This window comes from Dunckerocampus dactyliophorus, chromosome 10 (assembly GCF_027744805.1).
Source record: "Dunckerocampus dactyliophorus isolate RoL2022-P2 chromosome 10, RoL_Ddac_1.1, whole genome shotgun sequence".
NCBI classification, from domain to species: Eukaryota; Metazoa; Chordata; class Actinopteri; order Syngnathiformes; family Syngnathidae; genus Dunckerocampus; species Dunckerocampus dactyliophorus.
Window position 1 is genome coordinate 8,982,822 of NC_072828.1, and position 15,720 is coordinate 8,998,541.

Consider the following 15,720-nt stretch of genomic DNA (forward strand, 5'->3'; position numbering starts at 1 on the left):
ATTTTTTCTATTTTTTTTTTAGTATATATTTTATATTTTAATTTCAGTAACAATGAAATACACAACATTAAACACAAAATAGACAATATATTTCACACCGGAACGCTTCATGCGCAGCTGTGTTCGAGAGAGGACATTTTGTCTGTGGGCGCTTTCCGGTCTCGATCTTGGACTTCCAGTTCTCATCTTGCGCATTTTAGATCCCAATTAATGTGTTTAGGTCATCGCGAACATGTCGTTAATGAAGACACAGCAGTTTTTGTCCTGGTAAGACTTGCGCGGTTATATTAACGTTACATTTATATTTTATTTAAATATTGTGTTTTATTTTGTCTCATTTAATTGTTGTCGAGGGTCACGTCAAAGACACGGCAGCTGCATGACTTAATTTAGACAACACCATGTTGCTTTTGTGATAATTAAATATGTTGTGCGTGTGTGGGCAGGTGTTTCTTGAGACAGATGTCCCCCCTGCACACTGTCCCTCGCCGCCTCAACTCCAACAGGACATCAGTAGCCCGTTGCAACCGCCACAAATATGAACGTTTGTACTCAGTGATGCTGGTGAGGAAAGACGGCTCCACCATCAACATCAGATACAAAGAACCGAGACGCATCCTCATGGTGACTGACTGCCACTTACAGTCATTGTGTGAATGCTGCAAAGCATTATTTTCTGTAATTCCACATTTCTCACAACAAAATTCTCATTGAAAAATGAATGGACTCTTGCAAGTCCCACATTTCTCACTTTCGTCAACAGAGTGAAACCAATCTAACATGAAAACATTCAGCTCCTTCAGGACACTCGGACCATAAATTGTACACATTCCAAAAAGTCTCACTTCTCCAAAATTTTCACACTTTACGTAACACAAAACTCAAAACATGAACCTCATTCAGGCTATCAACACATTTCCCAAAAAATCCCACATCTTTGTAAGTCCACATTTTCCACAACAAAATGCCCATTGCAAATGAATGGACAATTTTTTTACATTTGCAAATTCCAAATGTATCTACTCATTCAACCATTCAGAATTCTACATTCAATCTACATCTCAGCACATTTCTAAACTTGTTCACACCCCAAAAATTCCCACTTCCCAAAATTCCACAAGACTAGACTAAACAAGACTAGTCTTTGCAACAGTGTTGATCTGTTTTTATTTGCCTTTTGGAAGATGCCGGTGGATCTGTCCACTTTGTCTGAGGAGGAACGTCGCAGTCGCCAGAAAAAGCGAGAAGTGAAGAAGGAGGTGAAAGAGACAACAGTCCACTATGAGGATGACTTCAAAGTTGACAAGTACAGTCAGTTCTGGAAGAAGAAATTATAATAAAAAAAGACTCTTCATGTGTCTGTATTTGTTTTAGGCACATCATTATGGCTGTAAGGCAATTCTTCCAAATAATTCAATACAGCTTACTTTGGTGTTTTTTTTTTAAATGGGATGTGTTAGGATAATAAAACAGGACAATGCATATTTCATCATCAATTCTCCTTGTGATTGTGTTAATGGACCAGTATCTATTTATCAATGAGTAAAAATGCTTACTGTCCATCTTCTCTATATTATATATTAAATAATTTTTAAACACATATAATTTATATTTGCTGACTCCTTGTGTTCTCTTAAGACTCTTAATTTTTTTTATTGGTGGCAAACAAAGCCAGACGCATGAAAATATCCATCCATCCATTTTCGTCCGCTTATCCGGGTCACGGGGGCAGCAGTGTTAGTAGGGAAGCCCAGACTTCCCGGTCCCCGGCAACATCCACCAGCTCCACCGGGAGGACACCAAGGCGTTCCCAGGCCAGCTGTGAGACATGATCCCTTCAGTGTGTCCTAGGTCAGCCCCGGGGCCTTCTCCCGGCTGGGCATGCCCGGAACACCTCACCAGGGAGGCATCCGGACTACATGCTCAAGCCACTTCAACTGGCTCTTCTAGATGTGAAGGAGCAGCGGCTCTACTCTGACCTCCTCCCGGATGACTGAGCTCCTCACCCTCTCTCTTAGGGTGAGTCCAGCCACCCTACGGAGGAAACTCATTTCACTTGTATCCATGATCTCGTTCTTTCGGTCACAACCCAAAGCTGATGATCATAGGTGAGGGTGGGAACATAGATCAACTGGTAAAATGAGAACTTTGCTTCCGGCTCAGCTCAGCGACCGCATTACTGCAGACGCTGCGCCGGTCCGCCTATCGACCTTATGCTCCAACCTTCCCTCACTCATGAACAAGACCCCGAGATACTTGAACTCCTCTACCCGGGGCAGGACCTCATTCCCAACCCGGAGGGAGCAATCCACTCTTTTCCGACTGAGAACCATGGCCTCAGATTTGGAGGTGAAACAACCACTGATCTGTATAATGTATCTGGATAGCTCATTGGCGATGACCTGTGAAGCCACACGGCCGCCATATTGCCACTCACAACAAACACTTCTCGACAAGCTTTTGCATTCGTGGTGAACTTCTTTTATTAATTCGGATTGGACACAAATTTTGCCTTAAGATGCCTGCATGTGCAGCTATTAACTGCACAAATTGCCAGTTCAAAGGCTGTGGACGAACATTTCACCTGTAAGTATGATTGAAATGTAGATTTATGATTGATAATTTAAGGGTTTTACAATGTCGATCTCTCAGATATTTTCGATCGTGTAAAATTCCTCTGATTAAATGTATGTCCAGAATTGATACGTTTATATAGCTCTATAATAGCTAAGAGGAAATTTACGTACTTTTTTGTTATATCATGGTATATGTATTTTTTTAAGGGACGAAGGTTGCGTTACTTGAAGGAATGGGAGAATCTCAGTGCTTCCATGATGCTTAACAGGCATTGTATTCAGTGCAGTTAGCAAGCCAGTTTGCATACAATTGACCCGGCATGACCCTTCGTTTGGATAAACAACATTTTTTTTTTTTTCTGCTGAATGACTGACGTAAAGGGATTCATTCATATGATATGTTCTGGAAAATAATATCACTGAACATGCATACCGGTATGTTTGAGATTGCAAACAACGTATTGTCTTACCCAAAGCATATGGTTTTGTTTCAGTGTTGTTGTTGTTTTCTGTGTGTGTGTGGGTGTATGTGTTTATGGTTATTACGCATTATGGTTATCACATATTAGTCCTGTGGTTTTTCTTCAAATATATTTCTATATCAGAAAAGAGGTTATTTCTATTTCATAACACAAACAAAAAAAATCAGGAAAAAAAAAATCAGAAAAATGTTAAATGATTTTAAAACTTGACCAAAGTCACTCTCTTTGATGATTCATATTTTGAACAGATGAGAGCATAGTGAATTGTATCAAGGTAAGAAAAAAAAGTAAAGGATCATGACCATGGATTTTAGTGGAAAAAAGGGATGGGATATGCAGTTAAAATTAAATTTGTCTATATGTGCCCTGCGATTGGCTGGCACATATAGACAAATGAGGAGAAGCGGTATAGAAAATGGATGGATGGGATGTTCTGCGAGCCTCTTCATCTGCTTTGTACACTATGTACGCTGTGGGAATGTAGTCGAGATGTGAGTGGTAAGATGGCGTCTCTGTGGCTTCAGCGGCTTGCACGGGCGGGTGCGACGTATGGTGTATCCAGGTATATTATACAGCTCAGTGGAAACAACCCTTTAAAATATTTAAGCGCCACCCTCCCGTCCGGCAGGTGGCGATAATGCACTGTAAGCTACACAGAGAGCTAAGGGTTTTTTTTACTACTAACAGCTCTTCTCGCGAGAATTGTTGCGCGATTGTCCTTGCTAAGTCGGACATGGGCTATTGGGACATTCCGGAGGGGACAGACTGTGTTGAAAAAACATGGATCACAACCAAGCTGGCCACGGCTTTGGGTGAATATTAACACGTGTGAATAACGGTCATAAGTACTTGAGAAGCTGAGCGTTGCTTAATGACGTCCTGATTTTGGAGCTAACGCTCTGAGCTAGCTGGTTAGCTCAACGCCATAATGTCAACAAATAGTCTTCATTATATCCAACAAGGTGTTTATATGTTTTATTTGGATGAAATTTCAGTATGTGTGATACACTGTACGGGATTAAGTGATTAACATGAGGCACGACGTACTGTATAGGTCCTGCAGCATTTGCATCCGCGAACACCAGGGGTGTCCAAAATGGGGCACAGGGTCCATTTTTGCCACGCAGCTCGTTTTTTATTGGCCTTCAGCATATTCTAAAAAATAAATTACTTCATTATTAATGAGCTATATTCATAGCTATTATGATGCAAACACAATGAAAGGAACATATTTATGAGTACAAAAATTACACTGCCACAGGCTTAGTTGTGTTTATTTTGTGTTATGCGTCTTCAGGCCTGGTGGGCACGGCCTATCACATGGTGGCTTTCCAGCCTGACACTGCAATGGAAGGTTTACAGCGGGCCGGCAACACAACTGTCACCATGGGTAAGTTATAGGAATGTCCGATAATATTGGCTGAGCAATATTATCGGGCTATATTGGAGCAAAAATTACATATCGTTTCATATCGGAATTGGCTTTATTGCCAATAATGATATTGGCGCGATGATGACGCGCTCCACACACAGCAACAAGCTTGCTATCTGGGTTAGCATGTTGGTGGTGATGAATTATTTCCAATTTTGCCTTTGGATTGTATATATGTGTAACCGAGGGTCTTAATAAGATGTCTGCTGGCGTTATGCAAACTCAACACGACAAAAAGACGGCAGCCGTTAAGCTCGGGAGGCACTTTTTATTAGCACGGAGGTGCTAGCTTTGTCTCATCATCACAATCAGCTTTATTAGCCATGTGTGTTACCATACTGGGAATTTGAAATGTGAATTTCCGCTAACTTTGTTTCCTTATTTATAAATTGAATATTTTTGTAGTTAGAAAACCTGTTTACGACCTTCTAAATAGCGTTTTTAACATTATTAGAGCCCTTTAGATATGAAATAACACCCCTCTAGTCACCTTTACATATTACATTTTACATAGTTCATTTAGCCATTTGTATGCTTGAAAATGCTTAATTCAGGTCAAAAATATGTAAAATCTGCATAAATATGCATATTTATTGACTAATAATAGGCTATATTCCACCATGACACAACATGATTTATTTATTAATATATTTCTGAAAAACCATGTGAGAGTGAAGTTGCAAAATTTGAACCGCAAAGTGGCGAGGGACGACTTCATCGAATATTGATCAAAGCGATTATCGAGCATCTCTAGTAAGTAAGTTACCATGGGTACGCACTCTGTGTGTTGTCATCTTCACACGTGTGCATGTAAACGCACTGACTGATGATGTTCGCTGACTCATGACGTTTCCCTGCTTTGCACCAGCCGCTCTGGGGGCCATCTTTGGCATGGTGACGTGCCTAAGCGCGCAGGCTCGTGAGGCTCCGGACGACCCGGTAAACTACTTCATCGGAGGCTGTGCTTCTGGAATCTTCCTGGGCGCTAGGAGTAAGTAGCAGCAGGGGGCGTTGTCCACCTGTCGAGTACACTACACCCCTTGCACACTGTTTCTCAGGAAGTTACATTCTGTTCAATTAGCTCCATACTGAATGCTTTTTGATGATCGAGTAATGACTCTTTATGTGTGTGTGTGCAGCCCACAATGCCATGACAGGTACATCAGCGTGTTTGGGTCTGGGAACGCTGGCCTACTTTTCCAAAGTGGCCAAAAAGGAAGGATGGACAATACTTAGCTCCCCCAAACTATGAAGAAGATGTGTGCATGAGTAATTTGATGATGTCAATAAAGAGTCTGTTTAATAAACTTCTTTATGAGAAAGAAAACAGCTGATGTTTTGTGACGTTTGTTGCAAATTTGAGCCAATGCCTTGACATGCTTGTCTATCTGCTGCCTGTGTATGACGATCCTGGTGTTGCCGCAGGCTGCACTTGGATGGCGTAAGTAGCATGAAGTGATGTCATCACAGTTAATCTCTTCACTGCTGTCTTGATATCATGCTGACTAATGATTAATCTTCAATTCTCCAGTTCATTTCAGCTGTAAGCACCTACGCCCAGACTGGACGAACTGGTTGATTGGAGCGACATGTCTACTACGCTGTCTCAAGGTTTGTGGAGGTTGTTGTTTGGTGGGGGAGAGAGTGGTAGGGGTTTCTGCTGAGGACCATGAAGGAGCAATGTCTGTGTTCTTGTGGTCTCAGCAGGACAAAGCCTCATTCTTGGCTTAAAGGGTGATGATTGTCAGGCCGTTTCATGTCACATTAGTCTACCAGGTGATCATCTGTCTTTGAGTTGAGACACCAACTCGTGTGCAGAATTCACCAAGCATTGGATTGTTCACTGGGTTTAGACTGTCTTCTGACAGGTTAACTCACTGTGACCTAAGTTGCCATACTGTGGTGAGGAGGATGGGTCTTCAGTCACATCTCTGAGGGATGCTTCATGTCTTGTGTGTGGGGGAACCTGTGAGGGAAGAGCTGGTGGACGTGTGTTGTTCTCATGCCGGCATTTATTGCATTGGCCTGAGTTTGGCTGGCACTGTCTCACTTCGTAAGATTGTTGTTCCTGGGCAAAGGCGCATTACTATTCAAGTTTATGTTTTGTTTCATGTAAAATTTCTAGAAACGTATGTTCTGGCGTCCCTGTTTATGCTTCTCTACATTTTTAAGTGCACAACAAATGGCGGTTCAAAACATTGTATCGCTCATAGATCAGGAAGTTTACTTTAATTTAGTGTCATGGAACTGCAGAGGTCTACAAAAACCTAACAAGCTTAAGGATATTTCAAAATTGTTTTTGCTACAAGAAACTCACTTACAGGAGGAGGATGAAAAAATGGTCAAAAGGAGATGGCAGGGCAGTGTTTTTTCATCACCATTTACTTCTCGCACCAGGGGAGTGATGATTCCTGTACATAAAACAGTTCCATTCCTAGTAAAGAACATAATTAAAGACAAATTTGGAAGATACTGTACTTGATAATTCAGGGCTCCCTGGTATCTGAAGATATAAATTTGATATACAGTATGTATGTGGCCCAAACACTCAGACAAGACCTTTTTTGTGAACTTATTTCTTATACTTGCAATACTAACAGGACAGCACATAATGGCAGGAGATTTCAACTGTACACTAGACCCTAGCATTTGTAGAGCAGTGGGACAAGATCAAACACACTGTAGAGCGACCATCAACCATTTTATGAACTAAAGCTACTAGATAAATGGAGCAAGGTCAACTCACAGGTTAAAGCTTACTCATGCTACTCCAGCACTTACAAAACTTTTTCACTAACTGACTACTTTCTAATCTCAGTAGAACTAAGATCGAAGATTCAAAATTGTTACTATGTTAATATTGTAATTTCTGACCACGCCCAATGCTGTCTGGCTTACGAAGATGACACAATAACTAAGGACCCACCCAGGTGGCATTTTCAACATAAATGGCTCCAGGATGGGGAATTTATAAAGCATATACAAAAACAAATGGATATGATCTTCACGCGAACAACGGCATGCATGAAATGGGGAGCATTTATTAGGGGGCAAATTATTTGTTATGAGTTTCAAAACTAAAAAACATTTGAGAAGAAAGAATCCAGTTAGAACAAAAAATCTTCAGGACAGGGTAAACGCAGGTGGTGATCCCAAATCAGAAAAAGAGTTACTCATATTAAGAGCAGAATATAATAAAAAAAAAAAATTGGCAGAAAAAGCAGCCTCAAGTCTTTTGAGATTAAAGCAAACCTTGTACAAACAAGGGGAAAAGTGTGGGAAATTGTTGGCATAGCACATTAAACAATTAGAAATGAAAACGTCAATTTCCATGATTATACACAAGGGTAAAGAGGTCATAAACGGAAGTAAACGATGCCTTTAGAGAGTCATACGAAAACTTGTAAAGTACAGGAATAAGCTGTGACCTGAATAAGCTAAAAGTGTTTTTGGATGGGTTGACCCTACCACAAATCTCAAATGAGCACAAACATATTTTGGAATAGGAAATTACTCTAAAAGAAATTGAACAAGCTATGGATGACATGAAATTAGGGAAAAGAGCTGGTCTGAATGGCCTTCCTATTGACTTCTGTAAAACATTTAAAAGCAGACAACTAAACCTATCTGGGAAGCTGTCCTGGAAGCATTGCAAGATGGCAATTTATCCCCTTTATACAAACAATGCGCTAACTGTGTTGTTGCCAAAACCGAGTAAACTCTAGACCTATAAGCCTGCTGAACTCTGTACTCAAGATAATATGTAAAATTCCAGCTGGGCGTTTACAACAGCCACTATCGCAAGTTGTTAACCGAGATCAGAACGGCTTTATAATCGGCCGACAGGGCTTTTGTAACGTACAAAGGGTATTCAGTGTTATTCACTTCAATAATGAAGCAAGGGACACAGCACTCTTAAAACGATTTGGAATTGGAAGTAACTTTATAATGTGGGTCCAGATATTATATAATTTTTAACAAAGAGAAATATTTCAAAACCAATTAAGATTGGTAAAAGATGCCGACAGGGTTGTCCACTCTCCCCTTCATTATTTAGACTGGCAATAAAGCCCTTGGCACTGGCAGTACGATCACACCCTTTAATACAGTACAGTATGTTGACTAAGAGTAGGCCCAACAGAGAATATTATTTCTCTATGCAGATGATGTAATCCTTTTCTTTTCAAAATAAAAAAATTTGATCCCTGTTCTGCTAGATTTAATAAATTGCTTCGGAGAAATATCAAGATATAAAATCAGCAAAACAAAATCATCAATCCTTCTACTAAACGCAATGGAAAGAAAACAAACAATTCCTGATATTAGGCAATTTAATGTGGTAGAACAGTTTGAATATTTAGGAGTTGAAGTCCTGCCAAAATTAGAACTTGTGTCGAGTGCAAATTATGAACCATTAATGGTGGAAATTGATAGGACGCTCCAGAGATGGTCGACTTTGCCGCTTTCAATGATGGGAAGAATCAACATACAGTGTTCCCTACCTACATCGTGGTTCACCTTTTGCAGATTCGCTGTTTTGCAGGTTTTTTTAAGTTCAATTTTTTCATATTTTTTTAACAGTATATGAACTTTCTGCGTCCTTGTTGTGAATTACCTTTTACAGACAGGTGAGGTATTGTGGAGATGGATGGCATGTGGAATGAATGAAGTCCTGTAGCGTTCAATGTGGGAACGGAAGTGGAGGAGTCTGTTGGAGAATGAGCTCCGCTGCCCCTCTCTTGTCCGGTGAAAGTGGGTGGGTGGGGTTGTCCATGATGGAGAGCAGTTTGTCCAGTGTCGCCTGTCTCTCACTGTTACAAACACCTCCAACTGAGAGACGATAACATGTTTGGCTTTCCGGATCAGTTTGTCCATTTGGTTTATATCCTTTTTGCTGTTGCTGCCTCTGCAACAAACCACAGCAAGGTACAGGGCATTGGCAATGACAGACAGGTGCACACATTGAAGGGCACTAAGCTTTCTCAGGAAGTAGAGTCTGCTCATGCCCTTCTTGTAGATAGCGTTGGTGTTGTCCTTCCGGTCCAGTTTGCCTTTTTTTTTGTTTTTTATTAACATTTTTATTGAACATTACTTTAAAAAATAAAGAAATATGACTAACAAATGACAAAGGAATAGAAAGAGGAGGAATATACATAAAGTATAGAGGAACAAAAATAAATAAAATGTTCAAAGTTTCAATTTAGACACAACGCTTGGGGTTTTCGTCTACCATCTTGACGAGTTTCACAGCAGTTTTTCTTTTCATTTGTTCCAGTGAAGAAAAGAAAAGGCAGAGTTCTTTGTGGAAGGTAAAGTTTGGTGTAGTCTTTAGGAATCTATTTTTGTGTAAAAAAAAAAAAAACCTTCCCCAAAACAATAGAGTTAATTACCACATCATACAAAACCAGGTTTTTTTTTTACAATGAAACCATACATAACATTTTTAAAGTCTGGAATATGAATATGATTAGATAACCAATGGTGTAGATCCCCCAAAAAGGCATTAGTGTACATACAGTCACAGAATATGTGCTCTGTAGTTTCAACAAATTGGTTACAAAATGAGCAATTATTGCATTCAAATAAATGGGTATATTCCATTGAGAATCTCTTTGGCTTTTGGTGTAATGGGGAATTTGTAGAATTTGGATCTTAGGTGTTCAGTTTCTTTCCTAGAAAAAAAAAATTTGAATTGAATTTCGAGGGAACGAAAAGGGGTAAAATGCTGTGTTAAATGTATGTTGAATAATAAAGTTGGTTAGTTTAAAGTCTGATATGTTTTTACCATTCACCAAAACCAAGGGGAGATTTGGATCTACACCATTTGTATGTACAGTAATTGATATGCCAAGTGAATTATATACCATATGCCTTTTTCTAGCCAGTTTTGTAGAAATAAAGATGCCGTTATGTAAAACATATCTGCAGTTCCATATTGGTGTAGTGTGGAGACTGAAACTGTGTTTGTAAATAATTTCCCATATAACAAAACCTGTAATAAGGTTTGTAGGGGAGCTTTTTTAGGTCATAGTAACATTTGAGGAGAAATTCGATGCATCCAAAATTCCTAAAGATTTCATTAGTAATATAAAACCAAAATTTCTGTTGATGTTTAATATAGTGTCTTAACCAGTTTATTTTGATTGGGCCATTAATACATTCAAAGTCTATAGCCTTAAGGCCCGCCTTCATTATATTCTTCAACCATTGTACCTTTTTTTAATGTAGTGTGTTTTCCTTTTCTAGATGAAATTGAAATTTACCTGATTAATGGCCTTAATTGCGTCTTTAGGTATTGATAATGAGTAAGCTGGTTAGATAAAATGAGAAATCCATTCAATTTATGTAAGAAAAGTTCTACCTAAGATGGAAGATGTAAGATGATGTAAGGGCTAAGCTACGTGCTCGTTCGACTGCATTTGTCATGGGCACCGCTGATGACTACAAAAAGGCCAGATATGACCTGAGGAGGTCCATACGGGAGGCCAAAAGACAGTACAGACAGAAGCTGGAGGGCTACTATTCCACCTCAGACCCTCGGCGCATGTGGGCGGGGCTCCAGCACATCACAGACTATCGACAGCAGTGTAGCGTAGCCACGTCCAGCCAAACCACACTTCCAGATGAGCTGAACGAGTTCTATGCCCGCTTTGACACCCAAACTTCTGATGAGCAGAGAGGGTGGCTGAACCTGGGGAGCACACAGGACTCACCTCTCATGGTGACATCAGCTGATGTGCGCAGGGTTCTGAACAAAACAAACCCACGAAAAGCAGCAGGCCCAGACAACATCCCAGGACGTGCACTGCGGGTTTGCTCATCAGAGCTAGCTGATGTGCTTGCTGACATATTTAACCTGTCGCTTGCACAAGCATCTGTACCGACCTGCTTTAAGTCCACCACCATAGTGCCCGTACCCAAGAAGAGCAACGTGACCTGCTTGAATGACTATCGCCCTATAGCACTCACTCCTATTGTTATGAAGTGCTTTGAAAGAATAGTCACGACCCACATCAAACAGAGCATCCCGGCGGCAACTGTGGACCCTCTACAGTTTGCATATCGCCAGAACCGGTCCACGGATGATGCAGTCAACACTGCCATCCACACAGCCCTTTCTCACCTACAGGGCCAGGACACATACGTCAGAATGCTATTTATAGACTATAGCTCCGCTTTTAATACAGTCAGCCCCCACAAACTCACAAATAAGCTCCTCACACTTGGCCTGTCTCCCTCCCTCTGTAACTGGGTGTTTAACTTTCTCACGGGCAGACCCCAGTCAGTCAGAGTCCACAACCGCACATCCAGCTCAAGAATTGTGAGCACTGGGACCCCACAGGGGTGTGTGCTGAGTCCGCTCCTCTACACGCTCTTCACCTACAATTGCGTGGCCTCCCAGAACAACACCAGCATCATTAAATTTGCGGATGACACTACAGTCATCGGACTGATCACTGGTGGTGTTGAAACATCATACAGAAGAGAGGTGGCGGACCTCATAGCTTGGTGTTGTGATAACAATCTCCTTCTCAATACAGATAAGACTAAAGAGATGATCATCGACCCAAGAACAAGGGAAAAGGAGCCACATAGACCCCTGTTTATTGGTGAGACTGAGGTGGAGAGGGTGAAAACCTTCAAGTTCCTTGGCACACACATCAGCGAGGACCTCACCTGGTCTCACAACACCCAACAAATTCTGAAGAAGTCCCAAAGGAGACTGTACTTCCTGAGAAGACTGAGGAAATTTGGCATGTCCACCACAATCCTGAGTTGCTTCTACAGATGCACCATCGAAAGTGTCCTTACCGCCTCCATCACTGTTTGGTACGGTAACTGTACAACACGTGATAGGAAGGCACTCCAGCGGGTGATCAAGACCTCACAGAACATTGTTGGGGCAGCCCTCCCCTCACTGCAAGACATTTATACATCTAGAGTCCTACGCAGAACACACAACCTCATCAAGGACAGCACACATCCACAACACTCATTATTCACACTCCTACCATCAGGCAGACTCTACAGGAGTTTGAAGTCCAGGACCACAAGGCTGGCAAACAGCTTTTACCCACAGGCCATCAGGCTTCTCAATGAAGCACTCAGACACGCCACACGCAACACACACTCATAGCACTTTATTTATTTATTTATTTATTTGTATTATTTACTTGTATTAATGTCTCTTCTGTTGTTGTTGCTTAATTTCTTGGTATTTATGTATATGTGTTTATGTTTCTTATGTTCTTATTCTTTCTTGTGTTTTTCTTTCTTTTCTTGGGAGAATGAACAGAATAAGATTTTCATTGCATGGTATAACTGCTGTTTTACCATGCACATGACAATAAAACTCTCTTGAATCTTGAAATGTCTCTCTGAGACCAAGAATTCAGATGACTTTTGCTTTTCCCTAGGCTGTTCCAGATATTAAGTTTAGTTGAAGGTTCCATATCTTTAGTTATGTGTATGCCTAGATACTTGACAGTGGTTTTAACAGGAATATTGTCAATAGTTGACTGATCGGAATTATGAATAGGTAGTAATTCACATTTATTGAGATTAAATTTTAGTCCAGACGCTTTAGAGAAAAAAAACTAGTGCGCTAAGAATTTTAGGGAGTTGATCACAGTTTTTCATAAAAATTGCTGTATAATCTGCTAGCTGGCTTATTAATTCATTTCGCAATACTGTTAGTTTTTCATACTTCAAGTTTTTAATGAGAATAGAGAGCATCTCTGCTGCTACAATGAATAGTATGGGTGAGATTGGGCATCCCTGTTTAATACCCTTATCAATTAAAAACCTTCGGGATGTACCATGCGGTAATACAACTGTACTGCTAGTATCTTTATAAATCAATTTAATTAGATTTAACAATTGCTTACCAATACCAAATAGCTCTAAAGTCCGAAACACAAACTTCTGCTCAATCATGTCAAAGGCTTTAAGAAAGTCTGGAAACAAAATAAAACCATCATCTTTTGTTAGGTAGTTGTAGTCAAGTAAATCCAGTATAAGGCTTATATTGCTGTGTATTGAGTGTTCCTTAATGAAACCTGATTGCATGTCTGAAATAATATCTTCAATACCGCTTTTTCATCTATTTGTAAATTTGTAAATGTGAGTGTGAATGATTGTTTGTCTATATGTGCCCTGCGATTGGCTGGCGACCAGTCCAGGGTGTACCCCGCCTGTCGCCCGAAGTCATCTGGGATAGGCTCCAGCATACCCTCATGACCATAATTGGATAAGCGGCATAGAAAATGGATAGGTGGGTGGACAGGCCTATGTGTTGTGTACATTAAATGAAACAAATACACTGCAATGAATTTCATTTTAAGCAACCATTTCTTATTTTTTCCTCAAAAGAAAAAATATCTTGTCTAGGAATTTTCACTTGACAAGAATAGTCTTATATTAAGAAAGTATAGCTAGCCAATTCTTATGCAGATATTTTTCTTGCCAGAAATTAGTTGTTTTTTTTTTCTAATCACAAGCTAAAAACTTAATTTGGATTATTCTTCAGCAACAGACTAATGTATATTTGCCTTAAATTAAAAGAAAAAACTGCCTACCTAACTTTCTAAATTTAAGAATGGACTCACACACAGAAAATAAATGTAAAGATTTGCTGATTTTGGACCAATGTGAAGGCTGCACAGCAAATTTCATAAATTTATGTCAAGATTTATTAAATTAAATCTACTCATAAAATCTGTGCAAATGTGTAAAATTATTCAACTTGATTGGAGAAAATATTACTCTCTTTTTATCTAGTTTATAAATGTAAAAACTAGTGAATTTACAAAAAAGAATTCTGATAGTGTTTATGACAATAGGTTTTCCTAAATTAGGTGATTCTTAGATACAATCACACTCTTTTTAAATAAAGTTCCGTTCATAGAATTTGCTTCCTGCTTGTTGAAAAAAAGTAACCAGCATAACTAACATGCTGACAGGTGAAGACATTAGCTGTGTGGTGGGCGAGCCCATGGTAGCCCCACAATCAGGCAACCCGGGTTCCCCGTTGGGACACATCTGTGTGTAACACATCTGTGTAGCACTCACACACAGCATGATAGGTTCATTGGAGACTCTAGATATTGTAAGAAAATAGAATAGTACTCCTACATCTACAATATGTGAAAACTATTTTGCTTAAATCGAGCCTCATAAAAGCAAATTTTGTCTCATTTTAAGAATCTCATAAGAGCATTTGGCTTACTTCTTACTTGTAAATAAGAACATTTTACTTAAATCGAGCTCAGTGACTATAAACAACTTGCTCATTTTAGGACTCATTCTATTCTATTCTATTCTATTCTATATATAAGTCACAAGAAAAATATTCTAGTTATAAGAATTCTAGCCAAGCAACTTTTGCTTACCCCATTGGCAGAATTTTTTGCCTGAAATAAGAAAATTTGCCTAATTTGAATATAATTTAGGCTTCTTTCAAGTATGGCTGTTTTTGCTGTGCAGGAGTCCAGGCAGGTCTGACTTCTGGGTCTTCTTTGGTAATGGCCTCCAGGGGTTTGTTGGAATTATGTGCCAGCAGTGTGGTGTTTAACGCACCAAACTGTGGCCCAAACAAACTTTGTCAAGCTCCTAAAAATAAGGCGTTTTTGTCCTCCGACCACTGCCACTCCTGCGTAGGTCTTTTTTTGGTCTCTGTAGCCCTTCTTTAATTTCTTAAGTTTGTTATTTATTTGTTCAAAAGAACGAAAAAAAAAATCCTGCAGCAGCCATCCCGCCTCTGATGCGTGTTCCAATATTGGCTGGGTTCTTGTCGCTGTTTAAAATTTCTCCTGTTCTTTTTTCAATGTCCACATGGACAAGAGCAAGCAGGTTTGTAATAAAGATGGAGGATGGAGGCCAGAGTTGAACCAAAAAAGACAGCTTCACTTCGAACCAATTGTGGAACCATCACAATGGAAAACTAAAGCTCTGAAAACTTGCTCCAAAAAAAGCTCCAAACCAGTCACAGTGGAACACTGCCCTTCCCACCTACCAGGTGAGAGTGAGCATGATGTAGCAGGTAGATGACCGCATCATCCACACCAACATGAGATCCATATGCAAAAAGTAAAGTGTCCAGGGAAGGGGCCACCAGGGGTCTCAGCTGAGCCAGCTGAGACTCAGAGTCCCTCTGAGTCTCTCTTGCTTTGCAGTTTGCCTTCAGTGAGGCTCACTGATTCACTGTAGCTTCTTCCTGCTGTGCTGTGAG

The 15,720-nt window shown here is 40.1% G+C and overlaps 2 protein-coding genes across 3 annotated transcripts; both read left to right on the top strand.

Moving 5' to 3' along the window:
• Nucleotides 1-127: 127 nt before the first annotated feature.
• Nucleotides 128-1,590, top strand: mrpl55 (mitochondrial ribosomal protein L55). 2 transcript variants are annotated; one of them, XM_054790139.1, is made up of 3 exons: nt 128-267; nt 447-564; nt 1,185-1,590. In XM_054790139.1, the coding sequence occupies exons 1-3, from the start codon at nt 233-235 to the stop codon at nt 1,335-1,337; spliced, it is 306 nt and encodes a 101-aa protein (XP_054646114.1). In that variant the 5' UTR covers nt 128-232; the 3' UTR covers nt 1,338-1,590. The 2 variants fall into 2 exon arrangements, with proteins under 2 accessions (XP_054646114.1, XP_054646113.1); XM_054790138.1 differs by having other exon boundaries at nt 447-624; nt 1,185-1,586.
• A 2,147-nt stretch (nt 1,591-3,737) lies between these two features.
• ndufa11 (NADH:ubiquinone oxidoreductase subunit A11) lies at nt 3,738-5,817 on the top strand. Its single transcript, XM_054790053.1, has 4 exons — nt 3,738-3,870; nt 4,356-4,448; nt 5,359-5,481; nt 5,630-5,817. Exons 1-4 carry the CDS (start codon nt 3,792-3,794, stop codon nt 5,740-5,742), a joined length of 408 nt encoding a protein of 135 aa, XP_054646028.1. The 5' UTR covers nt 3,738-3,791; the 3' UTR covers nt 5,743-5,817.
• The last annotated feature ends 9,903 nt before the right edge of the window (nt 5,818-15,720 follow it).